Source organism: Trematomus bernacchii, unplaced genomic scaffold (genome assembly GCF_902827165.1).
Source record: "Trematomus bernacchii unplaced genomic scaffold, fTreBer1.1, whole genome shotgun sequence".
In the NCBI taxonomy this organism is placed as follows: Eukaryota; Metazoa; Chordata; class Actinopteri; order Perciformes; family Nototheniidae; genus Trematomus; species Trematomus bernacchii.
This window is the reverse complement of record NW_022988043.1, coordinates 6,240,619-6,265,430: the sequence shown is the minus strand read 5'-3', so window position 1 is coordinate 6,265,430 and position 24,812 is coordinate 6,240,619. Positions and strand designations below refer to the sequence as shown.

The window sequence follows — 24,812 nt, the reverse complement described above, 5'->3', positions numbered from 1 at the left end:
GCTGTCATTGCCTGGGTTAGTTATGCTTCAGATGCTCTGTTTGGCTACTGGATATCCCAATGGGGCTCCTACTGGCGCCTGTGAAGACATGACGCCTCGCCACACTGGTGTTCTGCCGCAGCCGTCCCCAGCGCCCTACACTCTGCTGGTCAACACTGGGACCTTTCAGCCGGGCAAGGCCATTACTGGTAAGATATCTATGATCACTCTTAGAAATAAGAAGAAAAACATCACATATACATTACAAACTATTAATAAACCAGACAGAAAGTTGTAAATCATGGAGGAGAACATTTATAAAGAAATTGCTGTTTTTTTACAGATGATAAGGGATTTCTTTTTCAAGTGTGGATAGTAAGAAAAACTTTTATTGGAGCTTTGTTACAAAAGCTTTGTTTGTGTTAATCTGGGACAAGGAACACACTTCATTCAAGAACTCAAATCTGTGTTTACGCGGTGATTCAAATTCTTACAGAACAACCAAGGGATACTATTGTTTGAGCCATTATAAAGCTGTAGTGAGAAAAATGTTTGGACAAAGGGACTTTTTATGTGTATGCATCTGTTATGTCAGGGCTAAACATTATATTGGTATTTGATGGAAGTCACAAACAAACTTGGACAAGGTTATTTTACTCATACCCACCTACTTAATTGTGTTGAGTATTATTAGAAACTATCATTCTTGTTGGAAGTAATTTCCTTTGATTATTTTCAAACAAGCTATTTGTTGTAGTTTACCAGTATACCGAAAGAAGCAAGGGAAAAGGGAGACTGAGAACACTTTAATATCTTTGAACTTATTGTCAGAAATTACATTATTTCAGTATTAAACAACCTAAAGCATATGGCATTTTCCTCTCATATCGTGCAGCATTGTGAACTTCTTACTCCTCTGCTGGTTTGCAAGTAATTTTGGTTTACTGCATGTTTTAATACATCAATAAATGAGGAATATATCCTGTTCATCTGTTATTTTAAAAGCCATACTTTTATAAAGCAAGTGAAAATGACGAGTAAATATAAATATTACTCTATATACCGGCTCAGCTGTATCTGTGTACTCCTGCAGTGACTATCAGTGGACCAGAGTATCGTGGTGTGCTTCTGGAAGCTCGGACAGACGGCAGCACTAATGCTCTGGGGAGCTGGCAGCTCCCTGCTCCGGACACAAAGTTTCTTCAGGCGAGTTTCAAGTAGCTAAACTCTCAAACCATCCGACACAGAGGAAATAGGAGAGATTTCTTTGCTAAATCCAGTCTTGTAGAAAATATATTGTTTTACATTCTTATGTCTGAGAGATTTCATGATGTGATTTTGTGTTTCATATTAACAGTGCACAGGGAATCCACAAGGTGCTATTACTCATGCGAACACCAACCTGAAGGGCGAATCCACTTCATACAGCTGGATACCTCCTGACTCTACGAGCCCTGTCTACTTCATGTAAAACAAACACATTTTTCCTCAGATTTTTCAATCAAAAAACCAAAACACTTCTGCTCTCATACTCTGTGTTTCTTCAGGGCCACAGTAGCTCAGCAGCGCGCAGTCTTCTGGGTAAATGTGAGGTCCGCCGCTCTGAAAAGAGGTAGGTAGAGCAGGCGGAAACATCAGAAATAAATTCAAAGAGAAAAACTGTAGTGATGATTTGCCCTTATCTTCTGCTTCTCAGGGAAACCAGCGAGTCTGGGATTGGCTACAGAAGCAAATGCAGGAATGGCTAAAGAAAAACCTGTGCTTCTCCTCGGGATATGTTTCCTGATGATACTGGTGCTGGCGTGAACATCATGGGAAAAGAAAATGTTTTCCTGCAATCTATTGGGCTCTGTATAATGCTTTGTATTAATCACAACATTGTTTTTGACTATCTCCCTTTAAAAATACACACTTTTGCAGACATTATATCATTAACTCAAGCCACAAGCGTGAAAACGAATGCATTTTCCTCGCCATAGACATAATTTATAGATGTTTATTTTGTGTCATGCAGTCATGTCCACACCTTTTATGGTGTGTGTTCAGTCCTATTTAATACATAATAAAACACGTGGACTTCTGCAAAGAGAGGAAATGGGGCACCTTTAGAGACATTAACTGACATTTAAAACATTTCAACGCTTTCAACAAAATGCATTCAAGTTTTTATAAAGAAATGTATGATTACATAAGAAAAGGTCAGTCATTCTGGTGCGTCATCCCTCTGGCTTTTTTGAAATATATACTCTACTACAGAACAATGATATTGTTTAACAACAAGCACGTCACACTCTTACTCCCATATGTGCATGATTTACACGGTGAACCCCTGCATGATTAAGGACTTGCATTGTATGTTAAGTTTAGTAAATGGGTTATCAACCTTAATTTTTTCCACCAGACTTTTCTCTGTATTGTATCTCTGATGATAAAAAAATATCCATCACTTCACATATTAAAAGAAAAACTCATCAAATTAATGTTATCCCTTTAATTTCAGAGAGAGAAAGAAATGGATTGATAGAGAGAGGTTGGTTGTTATTGACAGAAATTCATTCCACTTATCGAAGAGCGTGTTATGAACTGCTTTTTCCACATCGTTTGATCTATAACCTAGATTCCCTGTATGTTGATGAACAAAAACCTAGGCAGATACTAAAGAGGCTTAAGGCATACATTGAATGTGAGATTTAAAGCTCAATATTCATCATGTCCTGCTTGACTCACATTTCTCAGCTCCACATAATGCAGCACCTCCTGACAGCTGTGCCATAACCAGAGGAGCAGGTGCAAAGTCTACTTTACTTAAACAGGCGAAGGATTCAAATGTTATATATATATCGCCCACAATTCAAATAAACAGCAAAAAACACACATGTGAATGTTGAGGATATTTCCATTTGATCAATTCTATCCAAGATTTATACATCTTTCGAAAGATTCGTACAATTATTTTGAGCAGTAACATGACAGAAATACATGCATGATAAAGTTGAATTGCAAAAGGTTTAACCGCTCCTAAATAAGTCAGATCAGAAGAATGATCATCAGCAGAAATCATTTAGCTTTATATTTCTACTCCACTCCAATATCAGAAATATTGAAACTTTTAACCTCACTACATTTTTCTGTCGATTTAAGAGACTTTGACAAATCAGATTGATATTACAAAAACCAACAAATAAGTTCTCACGTAGAATTTAGCTTACAGTGCCATATGTAAATCAATTAAGCTCCACCTCTGCCAGCGACTGTGGCTCCGAGAGGGTTGTGTGTGTGTGTGTGTGTGTGTGTGTGGTGTGTGTGTGTGTGTGTGTGTGTGTGTGTGTGTGTGTGTGTGTGTGTGTGTGTGTGTGTGTGTGTGTGTGTGTGTGTGTGTGTGTTTGTTTGTGCATGTGTGTTTGTGTGTGTGTATGTGAATGACTATATGTATCAGTGTATGACTGTGTGTGCGAATGGTTTAATGTTGGCATTTTTTAAAGCGCTTGGAGGGCTTGGAAGACTTTGAAGGCGCTGTATAAATGCCAAGTCCAACATTCAACACATTAATGCATCACTATTTCTAATTCAATTATATAATACAGTTTTTTACCGTTTTGAAACATTTGTACTTTCTTTCTACATTGTGATGCTAATACTTTTGTTCTCTACTTAGATACAATTTTATATGCAGGGCTTTTACTTGAAACAGAGCATTTCGTCACTCTGTCTACATGTCCATGTCAGGGGATGGGCCAAGTAACATGTTATCGGAAGTTGTCGCCTCTGCAGAGAACTTTATAAAAGTATAAATCTACTGCACTGACTTAATACATCAACACCTGATAATCATGCTGGTGCTTTGTAAATATATATAACTGATATGCCTCTATGTAGTGAAGTATTGATCTCCAGCTGACTTATGTGCCCGAGGTTGCAGTTCTAGTCACAGCGCCAGTACCACTCAATAATATATTTTCCACTGCAGGCCAAATGCCAGCTAGAACAGGGAATTCAAACCCAGGATTTAAGCACCAACACAACCAGCTGGTTCAATAGTCATTGACTCATGGACATGTGGAACACCGACCTCCTTTGTCCAGGTCAAATTTATGAATCCCACACCACTGATGTGTTTTTCCATAGAGACAAGGTCATTCATCCAGATGGTGTGGAGTGAAACAGAGAGGATGATAGTTGGAGATCTGAGATGAGAGACGTGGGCATGCAGTATAACTGGACAAAGTACAGTTGAATATCTGAGTAAAGGAAAACACATCAGAAAACCTTTACCCCAGTCAATAAAAACATGGAAAAGACAAAAATCTGAGCTTTCCAATTGGAAAGCAGGCAATACATCTCAAAGGATATTTACAATACTTTTCAAATGTTGCTTTCCATTCTGAAAAAGTATAACAAGTACAACAGTTGTCAACAGTTTGTTATGTCCTTTTCAACAGGCCTACTATTTCCACAAACAAACAAAATATGATCAGATGCTATTGACCTTTAAATTGTGTCATTTTATGTCAAAGCATGTTGAATGTTGAATGTTGAACGCGTGTTGAACGCTATTTTTAATTAAGAAATGTGCACATCAATGACATCTCCTGTAAATATGTTCTCTTTAAAGCAACCTAATTTCTAATTTGTCCAATTTGCTTTTCAAGTCAAATGTGACTCGCGCCGTCATCTCGTGCAGACAGAGTTGGATGAGGAGGAGGACTTGCCCCTTTTTCAAATCCCTCTGTAACTCACGCGTGTTGCACACACTGCATTAACATGAAGAGTGGCCTTGCAGCCACAGTCAGTGTAAGGCAAATCAACATCACATTTGACCTTGTTTGTGTAATCAAAAGATCTCATAAAAAATCCATGTTTAAAATCTTTTGGAAGTTTGCAATATACTGTTCTTTTATTATAACTTTTTTTATTTGCAACTTTATTAGTTTACAAAATAAATGTATTTTACATTTTTGAGATGGCTAGGGTCATAAATAAGGATTTACTGTACAAAACAAATCCTGAGGTTAATGTAGCACTAGATGTCCTGTTGTATGTTTCCCTGCTGTGCTGACATACTGCAAACATAACAACTGTGATTAGGTCACCCAGCTGAACCCGGCAACAGTAATCCCATGAAACATCTGTGTGTGTGCTCTGTGTGATATTGTACACAAATACATACTATACACAAGTACACATGCATGCGTATAATATGTAAAAAGACATGCATGAATGCAAGCACACATACTCACTCACACACATCAGACACATACAAACACACATGCACATGTGGAGTATCATGTAAATTATTATTACAGGCAGATCAAACAGTGATCCACATGCATGCACAGTTTGCAGATTAAGGCTATCCCTTGCTGTAGGGGCTTAGTTGCCATCTCTGTCTAAGCTCTGCATTCTTCACCTCCCTCTATTCCCTTCATCTCCTTTACACCATGTCCAGCACCATAAAAAGCAATGACCAGCAGATGAAGCATGCTTCCTTTCCATGTCCAGTCAGCAGTCGCAAGAATATCATTTAGAACAGGGACCTATAATCCTCTTATTTGCTCTTTTAAATCGATCTGGATTTCATTAGCTCATAGACAGTATGCACACGCTCAGATTCCCTGTGTGCATTGTTCAACTAAAAGTGCCAATTCATATTATTTACTATAATTGAATGGCTTCAAAGATGCCAGTTGCTAATGTGTTCATTATATTTCATCCATGGTGATGCATATCATTTATTTTGGGACAGTGCCTAATGCTGATATTACAAATTTATGACAGATTTCTATGGAGCCATTATAATTGATTTGAGTGCTCTTTTAAAATATTTGCACCACAGTATTTTGGCTATGGGGTACATTTTTTCTGTGCTATTTTAAGCTTTCTTAAAGCTGCCCTTTTGCACATGAATAACCTTTTCCTACAGCTAAAGGGGAGGTAGAAATGTTTGATAAGTGTGAAGTAAAGGATAGTGTGTGTGTGTGTGTGTGTGTGTGTGTGTGTGTGTGTGTGTGTGTGTGTGTGTGTGTGGTGTGTGTGTGTGGATGTGTTTGTGTGTGTGAGTGTCTGTGTATGTGCGTGTGTGCATGCTTGCCAGTGTGTGTGTGTGTGTGTGTGTGTGTGTGTGTGTGTGTGTGTATGTGTGTGTGTGTGGATGTGTGAGTGTGTGTGAGTGTCTGTGTACGTGCGTGTGTGCATGCTTGCCAGTGTGTGTGTGTGTGTGTGTGTGTGTGTGTGTGTGTGTGTGTGTGTGTGTGTGTGTGTGTGGCGTGTGTGTGTGTGTGTGTGTGCATGTGTGTGTGTGTGTGTGTGTGTGTGTGTGTGTGTGTGTGTGTGTGTGTGTCTGTGTACTTGTGTGTGTGTACTTGTGTGTGTGTGTGTGTGTACTTGTGTGTGTGTGTTCTGAACCATGATGTGTGCCTTGTTACTTAGACTGATGGTTGTTAAATGTGTATGATGGTAACTGTACAGTATAGCACAATGATGTTTCAGCAGAGCATGCATGGGTGAGAGAACCAGTGTTGCAGTGAATTGCAGATTAGCAGGAATCATTTAGAAATGAGAGGTGACATACATGCTTCATCATGTCAGTTTGATCTAAAATGGCAGTTAATACTGGTGTTAGTGAGCATTATGACTGTTATGTAAGGATCTCATAGTTAAAGGGTTAGAGCTCAGGGCTGGGCCATATTACATGGAGGGTGGGTAAGGATGAGAGAGAGAGAGAGGGAGAGAGAGAGAGAGAGAGAGAGAGAGAATGACAAGAAGGCATGGCTGAGAGAGCAACACAGAGCAAAATGGCATATTGAAAGAGAGACCAATAGAGGGAGAGAGAGAGAGAAGGGGGGGGAGAGAGAGGTTGAGAGTCTCCAGTTGGTAAGACAATCAGAGACAGGCCAGTGATTTAGAGCTTGGTGCACAGCTGGTGTGACGGGTGAAGAGGCTGCAGGCTAGCATTGAGTGTACGGACAGTGACATTGTGCAATGGCTGCGGGATTTAATATACTGGATGGAAATCAACTCAATAACTTAAGTATCAAACAGGAAGCATCAGGGAGAAGACAAGTTGTTGAACTGCACACCGGAGGGGATCATCTGGATGGAAAGGATGTTGCTTTTACCTGTGGTACATCTGGAGATAACTAATGCCTGCACGGCTTTGGACGTCGTCTAGATTCACAAAGAAGAGGATTGTTTTTCCATATTCTACATTTTTTTTACAGATTATTTCTGAGTAATGTAAACACTTTTTTGCACAAATAACCCCTTTCATCCCTTCAGCTTTTACTCCAGGAGGATACATATGGACATTTCACATCTTCAAAAGGCAGCAATCACCTGCTGCTTCATATTTGGTACTGAATGGATGGTTTGGAAGAACAAGGGATTACTCAGTGAAGTGAATCTCCTCTCAACTTAGTTCTTAGTAGGATCTAAAGAAGATGCTGTACGTCTTTTGCAAATGAAACTACTATGGAGACCAGACACAGGCAAAGCAAAGTTTACACTCCGGTTAACCCACTGCATCCTGCCAGGTTATCGCTCCTGATGAGGTGTGTGAACCATGTGGTCCACTGAGAGCATGGAGCCAGAGAAAGCTCACACCCAGAGCAGCTTCATAAACAAGGTGGATGTGCCTGACCATGCTCACTACATCGTCGCTATATTTGTCTTTGTCATCGGGATATTGGGCGTCACTGGCAACGCCCTGGTTATGTTTGCCTTTTACAGGTTGGTTTGAGTGTTTTTTCTTCAGATTTTCACTTTAAGTCATTGTGTGTGCCTGCTCTTTTCAGTGGAGCCTTTACCAATGTTCAACGTGGGTCTCTATTTGATTCAGAGCCCTGAGTGGGTTTATGGAGGTTTACGGATGGAGAGTCATACATGGAGAGAGAGACAGAATCACAGAGTGCATGGATCTGTAGGCTGGGGGGTGTTGTTGGTTGTGTGTGGTCGCTGTTTGAAACACATGTATATTTACGAATAAGGAGCCAAAAGCCTCTCAATCAAAGTTGAGAAGTTTTTGCTCTCTTTAATTCACTGCAGGGGGAGGGTCAGTATTTGTCATATATTTTACTTTCCAGGGGATCAAAGGGGTTTCAAAAAGATCTGGTGATTACCACTCAAATAATCCATGTATCTCCGTCCTGGCCAATGCATGGCAAAGACGTAGAATGAGGATCACTGGAGTAAATCTGTCTTGTATCCTCATAAACAATGTCAAATGTATTGTATAGAAAACATATTTGTTTCCATTGAATGTTTTAAAACTTCCCCAGCCTTTTTGGTGCAAATATACAGGCGCATGTGATATAATATCAAAAGGTGCTTTACTGTGTTTTTACCCAAATGTTAAAAAGAATCATTGTGCATCGTCTGCAAGTCCATTTAGAGTCACAAGCTCATTCTGATATGTGACTCTTAAATTGTAAACATTTTTGATAAGACACAGATCACATGCTTGTGTGTGTGCGTGCGTGTGTGTGTGTGTGTGTGTGTGTGTGTGTGTGTGTGTGTGTGTGTGTGTGTGTGTGTGTGTGTGTGTGTGTGTGTGTGTGTGCATGTGGTCAGTGTGTGCATGTAGTCAGTGTGTGTGTTCTCGGGATTGTCAGAATCTTTTATAGTGCAGCTGTCCATTACCATAGATTTCTCCATTGTGTTGTGCTGATAATTTGTGTTTACTGAATCAAAAATGCACATGATGTTATTATTGGTTCCAAGAAAAATCCATTAACACACAAACACACACACACACACACACACGCACGCACGCACGCACGCACGCACGCACGCACACACACACACACACACACACACACACACACACACACACACACACACACACACACACACACACACACACACACACACAGTCACAAACACACACAACCACAGAGGGAGATAATTGTCTTTCAAGTGTTATGTCACTCGATATGGTGATTTTCTAGGAAGTATATTCTCTAGAAATATGCATATGCATGCGCAAACCCGTAGAACACTTAGTGTGATACACATACAAATGTTCAAAAACAGACCCAAAGATGTCACATATTCACAGGGTGACCTTGCATACAAAACCCGATTGTTTGCTGTTTGATGAGAGAGAAGCCACTTTTGAGTCAGTGGACCCAGAAACCGAGTTGAATCAATAAAACGTCAGTGGAGGTATACAGCAGGTCAATACACTGCCTAATCAAACTGCTGTCTAATGCAGGTTCTCACAGAGTTGACCAGATCAGCAAAGATAATTGGTTATAATAATATATAAGAACAATAGAATATGTTAAAAGTAAGAATAAACAAAGGTAGTGAAATTGTGTTAAAGGCAATGCTGTATAAATATTTTTTCTATTTTCTTTTTCAAATGTCCGGATGGAAATGAAATTGTTTTCTTGCAAAAAAATATTTTTGTGTGTGATTATAAAATGACAAAGAGTTATAATTGTAGTCCAGTCCTAAACCAGTAAGTCATTAATAGCCAAGTAAACAAGTAAAATAGCTTTGAAACCAATCCTAAAAAAACATTTGTTCTAAATTAATTGAAGAGTTATAAATTAATTGTTTTAGAAAACCTGTGAAAAGAGCATCACAGTGGTCCAACCTACTTGTAATACAATACAAATTCGATAACACAGGAACATATTGTTTGGATATGAACAGCTGTTCCTTCTTGATGTGGGATTTAAAATGTAAGTCTGAGTGAAGGCTAAAGCCCAGCTTGTAAAATAACATGGAACATATTTATGATACTAACAGTTGTGTTTTTAAAGTCTTGTTTTGACAGTAATTTATACATATCACGTTTGTGTGTGTGTTTGTGTGTGTAGTAACAAGAAGCTTCGTAATCTGCCGAACTACTTTATCATGAACCAGGCCATCAGTGACTTCCTCATGGCTTTCACACAGTCCCCGTTCTTCTTCATCAACTGTCTCTACAAGGAATGGGTGTTTGGAGAGATGGGTAATGCTCTTTTTCTTTTCTTTTCTAACATCTTCAGACTACTGTGCACTTGTTGTTGTTATAGTAATTCACATGTCTGTATGTGTTTCTTCTCTGCAGGCTGTAAGATGTATGCCTTCTGTGGAGCCCTGTTTGGCATTTCTTCCATGATAAACCTACTGGCCATCTCAATTGACCGCTACCTGGTGATCACTAAGCCTCTGCAGGCCATTAACCTCAGTTCCAAACGAAGAACCACGGTGGCCATCCTCATGGTCTGGCTTTACTCTTTGGCTTGGAGTCTGGCTCCTCTTGTTGGATGGAGTAAGTTGAGCTACCTTGATGTCTATTTCTATCAAGTTCTTCTACTTGCTCTGTGATAATCTGAGAGAAACCGGCAAATGACCTGCACTGAGGAAAAACTGACATAGGGCTTGCTGTGATCTCAATCTACACTTTCACAGACATCAAAACAAGTACAAGTCTTATGTGAAAGAAAACACAGAGCTGCTGATGTTTTATGTGACGATGTTCTTTATCCCTTTTAGGCTCCTATATCCCTGAGGGCCTGATGACATCTTGCACATGGGATTATGTTACATACACAATGGCCAATAGGAGCTACACGATGATGTTGTGCTGTTTTGTTTTCTTTATTCCACTGGGGATTATCCTGTACTGTTATATCTTCATGTTTCTGGCTGTACGGCAGACTGGCAGGTACTGTAACTCTTATATCAGCAGGAGTGTGTATGTTGTGTTTTTTGAGTTTATGTAGGTGGAGATACATGCAATATAAATTATTGTGATAACACTCCAAAATGACTAAATACCACACTTAAATAATTTCAACTGTTTTTATCAGTACCATATGTGAAAAGGAATGTGTGTTTAAAAAATGGCACGTTAGGTGAATTTGTATGTGGTAAATACTGTAGTAGTTAGCTTGATAGGTGATACATAATGATGGGCTATACAACACAGGAAAGGCAGATTATCTGTGTAAAACAAAAGATGTAAGGTTAAGGTGTATAATTAATGTGCACACATATGAGTACGCATAATATATATATCTTTATAAACCCCCAACTACTTTCACCAGAAGTGAATTCTTATAAATATGAATGCTTCTTTTGGTTTGTCTTTCAGCTTTAATAACTTCTTTTTGGGCTGAGATTGGTCTTGTTAAAGATCATATCCTAATTGTTCAGCAGGACATACATTACCTGAATTTTGTTTTCTGGTCTCACTTTCTCTAACTGTACTACCACCCACAGGGAGGTAGAGCGTCTGGGGACCCAGGTGAGGAAGTCCACCCTGATCAAGCAGAGGTCCATCAGGAGCGAGTGGAAGCTGGCAAAGATCGCCTTTGTCGTCATTGTGGTTTATGTCCTCTCCTGGTCACCGTACGCCTGTGTCACAATGATTTCCTGGGCAGGGTAAGACTTCTTTCATACATGATTAGTTTTGTGCTGCAATGGTTTGAGTGTGCTTGTACATTTTGGGATAATATTTTTGAAAGGAAAATCTGCTGTGGAGTTACAAAGGCAGCACATGTAGTTGGATATACAGCCTACATGATGTAGCTTCAAGTTTCTTTCCAGGACATCATCGGAAGTTTAAATGGATTTCCAAATTTCCACTAGGGTCAAAATGTGCCTAAATATATATATTTAAAGACACTTGTACATTGAGCATCGGTCTCTTTGATCATAGATTCAATGCAGACATTTATTTTCAATTTCTTTCATGTAAAAGTTGCATACTTAACTGTAACATTCATATAAGTAGATATTTTGTATCTAATCATATTTCCATCTGCCTTCGCTTTTAAAAATGCATGTGGACACATATTTTTATTCTAACCATTTTGAAAAATAAAAAAACATTCAGCAGACATGGCAGTCATGCTACACTTAGGAGTGTAGATAGTGTGTTGGCCATTTGGATATAAATCTCCCCAAAATGGCGTTGATGTATCATTATATAATGTTGTGCCCTGGATCAGTGACATACAACAGAAGGCGAAGCTGCTCATACGTTCTCAGCTTATCACATAATTCACTAAACCCCATGTCCCTCCTGGGACACACAGTAGGATGAGGTGTACAGTAGTTATGTGACTTAGAAATCGAATACTAGTATTTATTTAATTCACATTTTGCTCACTGGGGAAAGGTGGCGTTACACACAAACACGCACGCACGTGCTCACGCACACACACACACACACACACACACACACACACACACACACACACACACACACACACACACACACACACACACACACACACACACACACACACACACACACACACACACACACACACACACACACACACACACACAGAATGAGATAGACTACACACCCCCTCTGTGGCAGCTGGCACATTTAGGCTAATCCCTGACCCAGTACAACTCTTCATTAAGTTACAACAAATACAAAAATTAAGTTTTGCTGCTGTTGTCACGCTAGAAAAAACAAAGAACTAGGCTACAAGATAAAAAAAATTCAAACTACTGTTGTTCTGTCTCTTTCAGTCATGCGAAAATCCTGTCGCCATACTCCAAGGCCGTCCCTGCAATCATAGCAAAAGCCTCCACCATCTACAATCCATTCATCTATGCTATTATACACAACAAATACAGGTAAATATATACTTTTTTAACCTAAACTGTCTCTGAACATGTATGATGTCATAAATTGGGACTCATAGTTCATCACATTAAACTTAAAGCTTTTTCTGTTGCTCTGTACTTTAAAAGGATGACTCTGGCAGAAAAGATTCCCTGTCTGAGGTTTCTGTCCCCCACTCCTCGAAAGGAATGCATGTCCTCCTCTATCAGCGAGTCCTCTCTCAGGGACTCCATCATTAGCAGACAGTCCACAGCCTCAAGGACTCACTTCTTCACAGCTTCCCATGACATGGTAATCCTTTTTTAACCAACATTTTGTTGTTACATAACATGGCTTGTATGGGCTATCACTGATCAGAAGGAACTATTACAATTCAGTTGTGTTAAGTCTCCTTTATTCTTGGTGACTTTTACAGTCTTTTAACACTAATCTGTGAAGAAACATACATGTAATCTTAAGGCTTTAAATTGATACATTAAAGATTTAGGTATTTTTTTTAATTCATTCCGATATGCCTTTTTATTCAATTTGGTCAAAATTGTCAAATTGAATGTTATAATTTGTATCATGTTCCTACTTTATGAATGCACACCTGAAAGTTAAATAAAAAGTTGATATTCATATTTTCTTCCACCAGGACTGTTACGTGATAGAATCTTTTGTCATGCATCGTTCACTTTGCAGGCCAATGCTTGAAATGTAATTCAATTCAAGATACAACACTGGGATTAAGATAATTTTGGCCGCAAAATCATAGAAACCTTGTTTATGATTATGTTGCTTCAGTTTCTTTTCAAATGTATAGTGTTTCTAGAGTCCATTGTTGAGGTCTACTAGAATAGATTTACATTGTTCAATGTTCCAAAATCAAATCGGATAGGTCCATTTGGACCCGGGTATCGTTACGTCACTATACTCAGGAAGAAAAAAATGAAAAAATAAAAATCTCCAACGAGGCGTTCTGGGGCAGCATAGACAGGTATTTTCTGTGTTAGAGTTTTACTCGCTACAGGGTGTACTTTGAGGGTTTGTGACTTTGCAGACCGTTTACATGCAGAAAAAGCTACATAACACACAAGGGGACGGGTAATAACCGGAGCATGACATGGAACCTTTAAATCACATGCTGATTTGAATTGATTTCATCTTGATTTAATAAATTGTTGTCCAATTCAGCTCACATTAGTTCTGTTTTGTCCTGCAGGTATTAAGGGATGTTGAGATGGAGCCGTTGGGAAGGAAGTCCGGTGCTTCCCTCAGAAGCATGCCATCGTACAGACAGCCTTCCAGAAACAGGACTCATAAGAAACAGTTACGGCGAAATTCAGCCAAAACCCAAGCAGTAGAGAAGGTGAGAAAACACAGCAAAAAAATAGTAACTTTATCTTAAACGTGTTTTATCTCATTGAGGAAACTTGTATTTTTTTCTCATTGCCAGCACCCATCTACCATGAATGCAACATACTGTGACCATGATCTGGTTTGCAGTTCTCTCACCATCGCCACCCTCCCCCTACTGGTCCTCACCAGGAAACGCAGTCAGAGTTTATCTGATGAGATTTCAGACTCAAGCGAGAAGAAAGGCTGCATCATGGATTACCACAAGAGCGACTCCTTCGATTCTCATTTTGGAAAAATACCAACCAATGATCCTAGATCGCCTCAGGGTGTCCCTCGCATAATTGTCATCAGTCCCACATCTGAAAGCAGTCTTATCAACCATGACAGTGTCTGCTTAGAAGACAGTGTTGAGGCGATGGAGAACAATGTTTTTGTTAGCTTAAACTTCTCATCAGAAGTCTTTGAGGCAGTGGAGATGCTGCCTTGATCAGCTGGACTTTGCTGGACTGTGTAATGTTTTTCCACTGAAGTTATATTATTTATTGTGATTCTTCACCACAGACATATTCTTCTTCTACTTTTTTGTTTGTTTGGAGTAATAAGGGTTGGATCTCAAAATGAAACAATATGACCCGGCTCTGGTATGCAATGTGCTGTGTTTTCAGACTTTGGCAGAGACTGGGGCACCCCAAGGGACAGCATGGGTAGAAGCATGTTTTCATTAGATCCCACAAAAAGGGTTTAAATATATATTTTCAGGAGTTCAGGGCCAATCACAAACTGGACTCTTAGTTCAGCTATGTGACCACTTCATGGATTATATGCTTGAGACTGAAGGGAAAATTGCATTTGAAATTAGATAATTTTATTCAACTGATATTTCCACGTGGGAATAGGAGAAAACAAAAAATCTAGTTGCTGTTTATTTTCTGTTCAAATATCTCACAAACACTGCAACAGCATAACAACTTAGGAAGGAGACTAGCACAATGACTTTAGCTTTTAAAGATGTAAAATAGTAAAAAGGGTATGTATATTCAATTATTGTCTTGTGATAGTAGTTGCTTTAGGGAATGTGCACCTCTCAGACTTTGTATTGGCAGCAAGACAGTGGTAAAATGAAAATGTGAGGCTCTTGCTGGTAAGAAAAAAACGACAGAGCAGAGGCAGAGTCAGATTCAAAAGCGTCTCATACAAAAAAAAGTTACAATTTGCAGTGGCTTTAACATGTCTTGCTCAATGTGTGGACACTGTGCTTTATAACAAATGCTCCAATGTATTATTCCTATTCATAAAAATATGACTGTTGTGTTGCTTATGAATGCTACAGTGTTGTTTCCAGTGATCTGAGTCAGTGTTATTCCAAGTCCCATTAAAGCACAAGTAACACGGTTTATACACAGCACAAAAGTTCAATAATGTTTACAGAATTATTTATTATTCTTATTCTTATTATTCTTATTATTAATATCCATCCTTTAAAGAAACAAAACACAATCTCTCCAGTCAATTCATAGTCTTATTGACTCATTACTAATAGTAAAGGAAAAATAAGCTATTTTTTCACACACTTATGAAACATCTTTGTTGTAATATCTGTATCATCTGCATTTTAACATTTGATACTTGTGCATCTGTTGCTTTTGAACTCATTAGTTCAGTTCATTTGCACTATTATTCAAATACATACAATAGGGAAAAAATAAAGTTATTTCAGTGCCAGAGAGGAAGCAATCCTGAAAGGCTGCTCCTTTATTCAGATACATACATCTAGAGAATGACAATGCTGTATTGACTACAAACATTATGGGGAAATGATGGTAAGAACATTTCTTTTTCATGTTTATGTGCTGATTAAACTTTTTCAATCCACCTTTTGTTTAACTTTTTGTTAATCTGAAAAGCAAACACATGATTATACTGATAATGTAAGTATTGCATAAACCCTTCAATGACAACGGCTAATTTTTATTCCAACGTTTTTTTATTTTTTTATTTCCTCAACAACCGCACTTGCAGGCAGCCATAAATTGTGTCTATTTTGGCTAAGGTGGGGTAAACATTACTCTAAATTTATTTTTGCATGATTGTTGACATAATAAGTAATATTGCTTGCTACATATTGTGAGTCTGAACCACGTGAGTCAGACTGATACAATATATTTTGATGTATCTGTATCTGTGTGTGCTTTCTATCTTCTTCTTGTCATTTAGCAGAAGTCCAGTATTTCAGGGTTTGATGAAAAGAGGGAAATGATATATAGGTAGGAGCATATTACACCTACAACTGCCATATGGACAAACAGGGAAGAGTAAACATCTCCTCACAAGGCTCACTGAAGGTTACTGCATATTTATTTGAATGTCATACCAAATAAAGGGCTGCTTGTTATTTTTGCCTAATCTTTTATTATTATGTCAAATTAAACAGATAAGAGTGAGAGGCAGCATCAGGGATTATTGTTAGTGTTGTTGTCGAGGCAACAGTGTGACCTTTGACCAAATGAATCACTTTATCTCTTATTTCAATTTCACTGAATTTACCTTTTACAGATTACCTACCATCAACATTTGGGACTCTCCCGAGAATTCTTACGGTACAGAAAAATAAATAAAAAATAACTTGGCAACATGTTTATCCGACATGTTCCATTATTAGTTTGACAGCGCCACAGAGGGACCACCTTTCAGTACTCACTGTATAAAAACACATAGATTTGTATATGATTTGATGTGATATTTTGTCTTAATGTGCTGTGTCATGTACTGACCTTCCTTCCTTTATGCTATTGTGATAATGCATCGGACAATTTCATTGACTCTTTTGTTGTACAAACAAATTATTCAAAGTGCTCTACAAGTATACACACTTTCCTAGTTTGCATAAAAGATATGCTTGTTGATGTTTAGTGAGGAAGTGATATTAGATGGTTTTCAAATATATTTAATTCATAATAGAACTCAGTCTTTTCTGAGCTGATTTGAACAACATTTTAGATTATAGTTTAATGATTAAACAGCAATGCATCATATTCTATAGGATCCGTCACGTCTACCTTATTGGTGTTTATTCTGCCCTATTCGACATCTCTGTCCCTATATTTAGCCACTTCTCAGGACCCAATGTGTTTTCTGAACTCTGCATACCTGCCATTTTCCATCCACCCACCAGATGCCCTCAGAACCAATGGTCTCAGTCACATGACTCAGTCACCTGACTCCTGTATCCTTCCTACCTCTTTCCCCAATTACCCCAACAGTATTTATACCAGCCCCTCTTCACCTTGCTCTTGCCAGATTGGCATTGTTGCATCATGACTTGTCTTTCTAGCCTCTTTGCAGGGAACTCTGTATGCTTCAACTTGTTTTTGTTCCTGGACCCCTTAATGTACCCACTCTGCCTACCTGTACCTCCCCTGTCCTTGCCTTTGAGATACCAAATTGGAAACATGAAAAATCTCAAGTTAAGTAACGACAATTACCTCAAGTTTGTACAATTCTTGAGTACTCTAAATGTCATTTGTTTCATTCTATCACTTACAATGGATGCAGGATAAGGTGTTAATATGTGCAATATAAATACAGTTTTATTATTATTGTGCTGCTGTGTTTATTGTATTTTTGTAACTCTGGCACAACAATTTCCTTCGGGATGAATAAAGTCCTATCTTATCTTATCTCTCTCCATATGTAATAACTATAAATGGCCACTAGATGGCTGTAAAATCATACACAGTTTTGAGCTCATAGTTTGAAATTGTTTTAAACTGCAGGCCTCATGCTGTTGCTAAATCTGATGTCATTGATAGCCTGATAACATATGAGGTCGAAGGCTGCCGGTCAACAAAACGTTAGGATTATTTCCAGTGCATTTTCTTTCTTGAACCCAACAATTCTGTGACAGACGGATGTGTGGTAAAAGCAGAACCATTCCTTTGAGTATTAATACATTAAAGTAGATTCCGCATAGTGTAGGCCTACGCTTAAATTATTGTATACAAGTGGTCACAGAAGTTGCGTCCCTTTTTAGTGAACTATTTCCTCTAAAGGGGTTTCTGTCTTCATAATAATTAGTAACAAATACTTTTGCAATCAGGATAAATGAATTGTGTTAGGTTGACCCACTATCCTGCTGAATGCGTAATGACGTGTCTCCATTACTGACGGACCTATGACACAAAGAGCTCAATAAATGGCGGCGGAGGTTTAATAAACTGTAATCCCAGGACATCGGGAAGGACCCACTAGTGTACAGAAGCAGGGGCGAGGCACAGCGACACGGTGAGTAGGAAACACGTGCTTAATCATCATCAGCTTTTATTGAAGAGACTCTTGGTCCATTATTAAAAGACATACAACACTCAAATATAAATTTAAAAAGGCAGTTATTATAACAATGTTTCCACAGTCAGAGGTGACTGGTATCGTACATCACTGAGACACGGATTTGAAAGCAGCATAATGACAGAGTTATGAGCAGGGCCGTCCCTGGCCAATTTGGGGCCCCAAGCGACATTGTGAGATGAGCCCCCGCCCCACCGACAGGAGTGAAAAAAATGTTTTGGGAAACAAAGTACTTTGCAAATATAATTCCTGTTTATTATTATTATTATCAACACAGTTACTTTTTTGTACAGTGAGGCAAATGGTAAATGTGCATGTATGTCGTTCAGTATGCATTTACAGGTGAATACGTCTGCATTTCCTGCCAAATACTAGCCTCAAAAAGATTAAAATATAATTAATGCAAATAAACTACTTCTACTAATAATAATCATAATCAATTCAATAATACAAATTCTATATTTTATTATAATATAGTTGTAATATAGTCAAGACAAAACATGCTTATGACATGCTCAAAAACTAATATTTCTTAAATCTGTATTCAAATGTAGTTCCCTCTGTCAGCAATGTATCAACAACTACACACACATTTCTATCAGTATTTCTCTGTGTTGTGGTTGACATGATGATGACTGTTAGGAGTTAAGGGGAGAGGCTGAGCATCACCATGAAATGTGCAAATTGACATAAAAATGAATAAAAGGGGAAAAAATGCTCCATGTTTTTTAGGCTGTAAACTTTAACTGTTATGTAAGCCAATTAGACAGAAAGCGTATCACTCTTCCTCCTGTACATTAGCAGATAAAAGGCATAACATACTTTAATGAATGGTAAATAAAGAATGCTGGAAATAACTGCATCTCCATTAGCCTATATGCTATGCAGAGACTGCCTTCTTCATGTCAAGAATTGCAGCTGATGTTTTAATATGGCAATTGGTAAAAGTTTGACATTTGACTTATACAACATTAGCAAGTTGTACATTTGACTCATACAATAACCCACCTTCGAGTGATGCTCTAGTTTCTTCATGTTTTTTTTATTTCTTTCCTCTTGCTTGCGCCGGACTGAAACTGTCTTTTCGCCGACATCTCTTCACCTGCACTAGTGGCCGTATCAAAGCCGTGATTGGTCAGATGTCGATTCATTGTAACGGTGTCGGGTTACAGACGTGCTCCCCTTGTCACCTCTCACTCTCGCGTGTCAGCGGGGGGGTGCATGGAGAATTGCGCTGAGAACTGCGCTGAGAACTGCGCTGAGAGCTGCGCACAAGCCGAGCTCATAAGCCGAGGTCCCCTGCGCGAGGCCCCCTGCGCAATGTGAGGCCCCATGCAGCCTGCATGATCGGCCTGTAGGGAGGGACGGCCCTGGTTATGAGAAACATTCAATCGACAGATGAATTTGTACATCAGATTTGCCAAGAGAGCATGGAACGTGTTGACTCGTGCATTACAAAACATTTCACTTGCACTGCACCACCTTGGTTTTCTAAGCAGTATACGCAAACAATCATTATAAGCAACCTGGAGCTTCTGGAGGCTCGCCTTCTTAAACTTGACCCACAAGGGGGCAGTATAGAGAGGAGTACAATAAGCTCTAAAGAGGTTCACCTTAACCTTATCTGAACACCAAGTGAATTTTCTAGCCAACATGTTAGCTTGTATAAGACACGCCGCTGTCTATACATGTCATCATCATCAGCCATTTCATCTGTAATGATGTGTCCCAGATACTTTGTTTTACAGCAAACAGACAGCACCTGTCCTGACAGATAGAATATTGGAAAACCAAGGTTCTTATCCCCTTTTGCTCTGCAGATCATTACAGCGCTCTTCTTAGCATTGTATTTAACATCAAATTTGACTCCATAATCAGAACATACATTTAGCAACTGTTGAAATCCAGCACTGCTAGGAGAAACAATAGCCAAATCATCGATCGGCATACATAAGATGGTTTACTATCACATTACCAATCACCAGTGGCGAGCCGTCAGGGCCCTCTAGGCCCTCTGTGAGGGCCTAAGATATTCCAAAAAAAAATATTTGAAAACATTATTATTATTATTACAAATACAACTGCAACGAAAGTAACAAACACAATGCAATATCATTTTCAATGTCAAAGAACACAAATTGGGTTCACAGGTGTTGTTTTGTGTGGTAGAGGGTCGCTGTCATTGATGCGTTTTGCACCCTGGGCCGTTGTTTTGATATTCCGCTGAAGTATACGCTGTGACGTAATAACTCTTTTTTTTTCTTTTTTTCGAGGGAAGGGGTGGGGGTCAGAGGGCCTAGGTATAAAGCTCACGGCTCGCCACTGCCAATCACACATCCTGTTTTACAGACACTTAAATCATCTGATAGATCATTCATATAGATATTAAAAAGGCATGGTGAGAGGAGCCCCCCCTGGCGAACTCCATTACCAACACCAAATGGCGCCGAGAATGCATTCCCCCATTTTATCCGCATGCTCTGGTTGGCATACCAATAAGCCAGGATCCTAATTATACTGTTGGGCACACCCCTTTGTCTCAATTTTAAAAACAGTTTATGATGGTTAACTCGGTCAAAAGCCTTAGAGGCATTAATAAAACCAATCAGAACAGTGGAATTCTGTCTTCTATATGTTTCTACCATTTCCTTCAAAGCATAGATGCATAGCTCAGTACCATGCTTAACCTTGAAGCCAAACTGGTTATCTGAGGTACATAAATAAGAACATAATCTATCTAACAAAATTATTTCCAGGACTTTGGATAACACACTGGCTAGAGCAATTGGTCTATAATTATCCAAGCTCCCTACCTTGCCCGCTTTGTCCTTAATGACAGGCACCAAAGTAACAGTCAACATGGAGTCCGGCAACACACCATGAGTCATGAGGCCGGTAAAACAAATGGCAAGAAGAACTGCAACCTTTCGGGCTTGCCAGTTTAAGGTGCTCTGCAATGATTTGGTCAGAGCTGCTTGCTTTGTTATCAGCTAGCTCGATAAACCTCATTAGCTGTGATTCCCACTGTGTCACTTTTCACAACATTACCAATTAACCCACAGTGATGGATTTTCTGCCTAATGTCATTTTTTAGGATACATTTAGTAATTATTATCTTTCTTTACAAGTGTTTTACCACTTAAGTACGCAAGGCATTGTCACTAATTTGGTGGTATTCTAGTTGGTTTGCAAATATCTATGTAAACACAACACAGTAGCAACTGCAAGATACATGACACCTCCCATGGGCTTTATTTTAAGGGTCCATTTTTTTTTTTTAAGTGGCAATCACTTTCATGCAGTCCCTGATAGTTTCTTAAGATGGCCTACATATTTAGTGTATTTGTTTAAAATTGTTGTTGCAAATAGTTGATATGGGCTATTCTAAAATATCAAAAGGTAAATAATATGCCATCATTATTGGTTTATCATTGCAAGCAAAACATATAATTAAAGATGAGATGAGAGATGAGCGAGACGATGAGAGAAGAGTGTACAAATCAGTTACATTGAGTCGAATAAAGCATACAAATATATGGGGGAGATGGGTACATACAGTTTAACCATGCACAAGAGAAACAGGGAGAGATGTGTAGGAAGAGTGTATGGGGGGTGGGGAAGTATTGACGTCTGGTCATGCTTAGGTCAGGCCTGAATAGAGCAGATGCTTTGATGTCCCCTTGAGACCCTGCTAATACTGAATGGCCTCTGAGTCTGGTCACTGATATATGGCCAGCAATGGAAAGCGTACAATGTCATGCACACACACAAACACACACACACACCACAGCACTTCATTTAATATAAGTTGAGGTTTAGTTTAATTGCGATTCATTTTTCTTTCATCAATTCTTTAGCACCTCCTATTCAATTTTCTCGACCATTTTGTAATTGTTAGCTGCCCTTATTCACCTTTTCCCCTTTATTTCCTGTGTTCATTTCTTACAGAGCAGCTGTCTGCAGAGAAAGGATGTAAAGCTTTTGGAAAGGTACAGATGTCACTGCACATGTCTGTGTCTTATTTATACTTCTGGGTTCATATTTGCCTCAAACTGATAGGAAGCTCACGTTCATGCATAATTCATTATCCACTACAGCCAGGGTCATGACACTGGGGTTGATATAATGAATGCAGTCTGAATGAGGCACTCATGTCACAAAAGATTATGACCAACTCCCAAGCAAGAAAGCTGTAGGCAATGTGATGAAAAACACAACTATTGTTTTGATATAGTCAGTACTCAAGTAAACAAGTCTAAATCTCTGTCCAAACTATACCCTGTACACTACTAAACACTGTAAAACAGGTTGTTGACGCCATGTTGTTATGCCAATCAATATTTACAAAAATATGTACTTTGCCGTTTTGTATGAAATAAATTATACTAGATATGGTCCAAAAGACGTCAGTCATACCAGAATTGTGTAAAGCTTATTCCAATGCCACCAACAACAACAAAAAAGCCTTTCTAATGATTCGATTACTCACTCATTACTCATTTTTTCCCTGAAGATGTTCCTGGAGCTGTCTCTTCACAGACTAGTTTGTTTAATTTTTCCAACTGCAAGTAGCTGTGGGAAAAAAAGTCGCCAATACTGCAATGAGAACCTCAGCAACAGCTGTATTCATCGTGCCATCCTTGAATAAGTACGTTTTTCATTTTTTCAGTCTCATCTAAGGGCTGAAACGTATCTCCTGCCGTGCTGCTGACAGTGCTGACAGCCAAAACATCAGTCACACTATAACAGCAGCAGAGGAGGATGAACCAGCAGTGAGTTCAAAAGTAGTTTAGCCAAATTCACTGACATCTAAAACTGAGATCGTCCTAATGGAACAGAAATAAGTAGACCATGGGTGAAAACAGATGATGACTCAAGTTGTCCACTTTTAGGAGCAGGCACACACACTCACACAGGTCTCACACACTACAAGCTAAGATAGAAGTTGAAATAGGTGGATTTTGTTTACCGCAGTATGGGACTGAGACAACATTTCCAAATAGGAGATAGTGTATGTCATCTTTGTTCAATCTAGTTCCTCCGGGGAGCATGAATGAATGTTCAAAGTTCAACAATCGGCTCATTATATTTTAAAATGAAAGACTAAAGGTTGTGCTACAAAAAAGATCAGTTACTTTTGTTTATCGTTTATTCCTCTGCATTCAAATCATGGGTTGGTGGACGATGAAGGGCAGCTGATCTTAAGTGCTGGATGGCCTCTGTTAAATGTTTAGTACTGTCTCAGAGGGAACATTACACTTGGCTCTTAACATTCCTTTCTTTGATTGACCCAGACTTGACTCAAACATTGAGCAATGTTGTGTAGTGTACATCTGTTGTGTGTGTGTGTGTGTGTGTGTGTGTGTGTGTGTGTGTGTGTGTGTGTGTGTGTGTGTGTGTGTGTGTTGTGTGTGTGTGTGTGTGTGTGTGTGTGCGCGCGTGCACCTGTGTGTGTGTGTGTGTGTGCGCGCGTGCACCTGTGTGTTCATGTCTCTGCGGGTGAAGCCGGATTTCTCTCAGTTAATCTCTCTTAGGATGGACAATCGTTTGGGCCGAGCTATCTGTCTCCCTGTGTGTTTGTTTGGCTGGTAAGCAGGGAGGAATATTTTCCACTGAAAGCAAACAGATATAAACAGTGACTGAGCTCAGAAAGGAGATACATGGTTCTGATAGTAAGCTCATCTCTGGATTCCAGACAAGTTTTCACTTATACTTAATATAGGATCAAATTAAGACCAAATGTTATTTAGAAATGTTAAATACATTTGTTCCACTGTTTAATGTAAATATAAGAGTTAAAAAAACTTGGATCCTTTGACCAAAACAATGGGACATCGAGTGTCTCTGCTTACAATTAGAATGCATTCCAATAGTTATAAATAAGCAAATAACTTATCTGGCAAGTAACTTATCTGGGTAGAATACAATTACTGGTTTATCACGATCAAAAACCTTGGGAACAAAAAAGGCTATAACCCTACCCCTAACTGTGCAGTATTTACAGAGAGGAGATGGGAGGGATTAGTCGGGTTTATATCAGTCTGGAGGAGTCAGACTGATTAAATGGCTGCCAGACAATTACTCTAACCAATATAAACAACCTTACACATGTTTGTATGTCTCCCTTGAAAAAGAGATCTATGATCTCAAGGGACAATCTGGTTAAATAAAGGTTTGAAATGAAATGTCTACCTGTAGATAAGTGTGAATACACCTGTGAGTTTCAGTAAAGTCATGTTCCTATACAGAATCATTTGTGTGACAGTGGAGTCTTGTTTTGTTCTTCTGTGACTTGTTCTCACTCAGGGTGTTTAGGCTGGCATACTGCCCACTTCCTCTAGGTTCATCAGTCTAACTGAAGGAGACAGGAAACTACCTACCATTTCCACTCTTATTTTCCACTAAACAAAACTGCCTTCCCAAGGTCTTTTTAAATCGGGTATTTATATAACCGTGCCATTGCTTTGTTGTGAACTTGCAAGGCAAAATAACCCCACATAAAATAACATCCACTACTAACTACACAGTTTATGCATTTTAAACTACAGAATATTATTACAGGTTCACAGAAAAG

General features: G+C 38.9%; 2 protein-coding genes across 2 annotated transcripts; both read left to right on the top strand.

Annotated features, from left to right (window-relative positions):
- Positions 1 to 22: 22 nt before the first annotated feature.
- On the top strand, positions 23 to 2,210 carry si:dkey-251i10.2 (uncharacterized protein LOC562682 homolog). Its single transcript, XM_034117824.1, has 5 exons — positions 23 to 188; positions 1,073 to 1,185; positions 1,337 to 1,446; positions 1,527 to 1,591; positions 1,676 to 2,210. Exons 1-5 carry the CDS (start codon positions 23 to 25, stop codon positions 1,783 to 1,785), a joined length of 564 nt encoding a protein of 187 aa, XP_033973715.1. The 3' UTR covers positions 1,786 to 2,210.
- Positions 2,211 to 7,537: 5,327 nt separating this feature from the next.
- On the top strand, positions 7,538 to 15,761 carry opn4xb (opsin 4xb). The gene is made up of 9 exons (XM_034118382.1): positions 7,538 to 7,704; positions 9,801 to 9,934; positions 10,034 to 10,237; positions 10,462 to 10,633; positions 11,191 to 11,352; positions 12,457 to 12,564; positions 12,682 to 12,844; positions 13,758 to 13,904; positions 13,992 to 15,761. Exons 1-9 carry the CDS (start codon positions 7,538 to 7,540, stop codon positions 14,379 to 14,381), a joined length of 1,647 nt encoding a protein of 548 aa, XP_033974273.1. The 3' UTR covers positions 14,382 to 15,761.
- Positions 15,762 to 24,812: the final 9,051 nt, after the last annotated feature.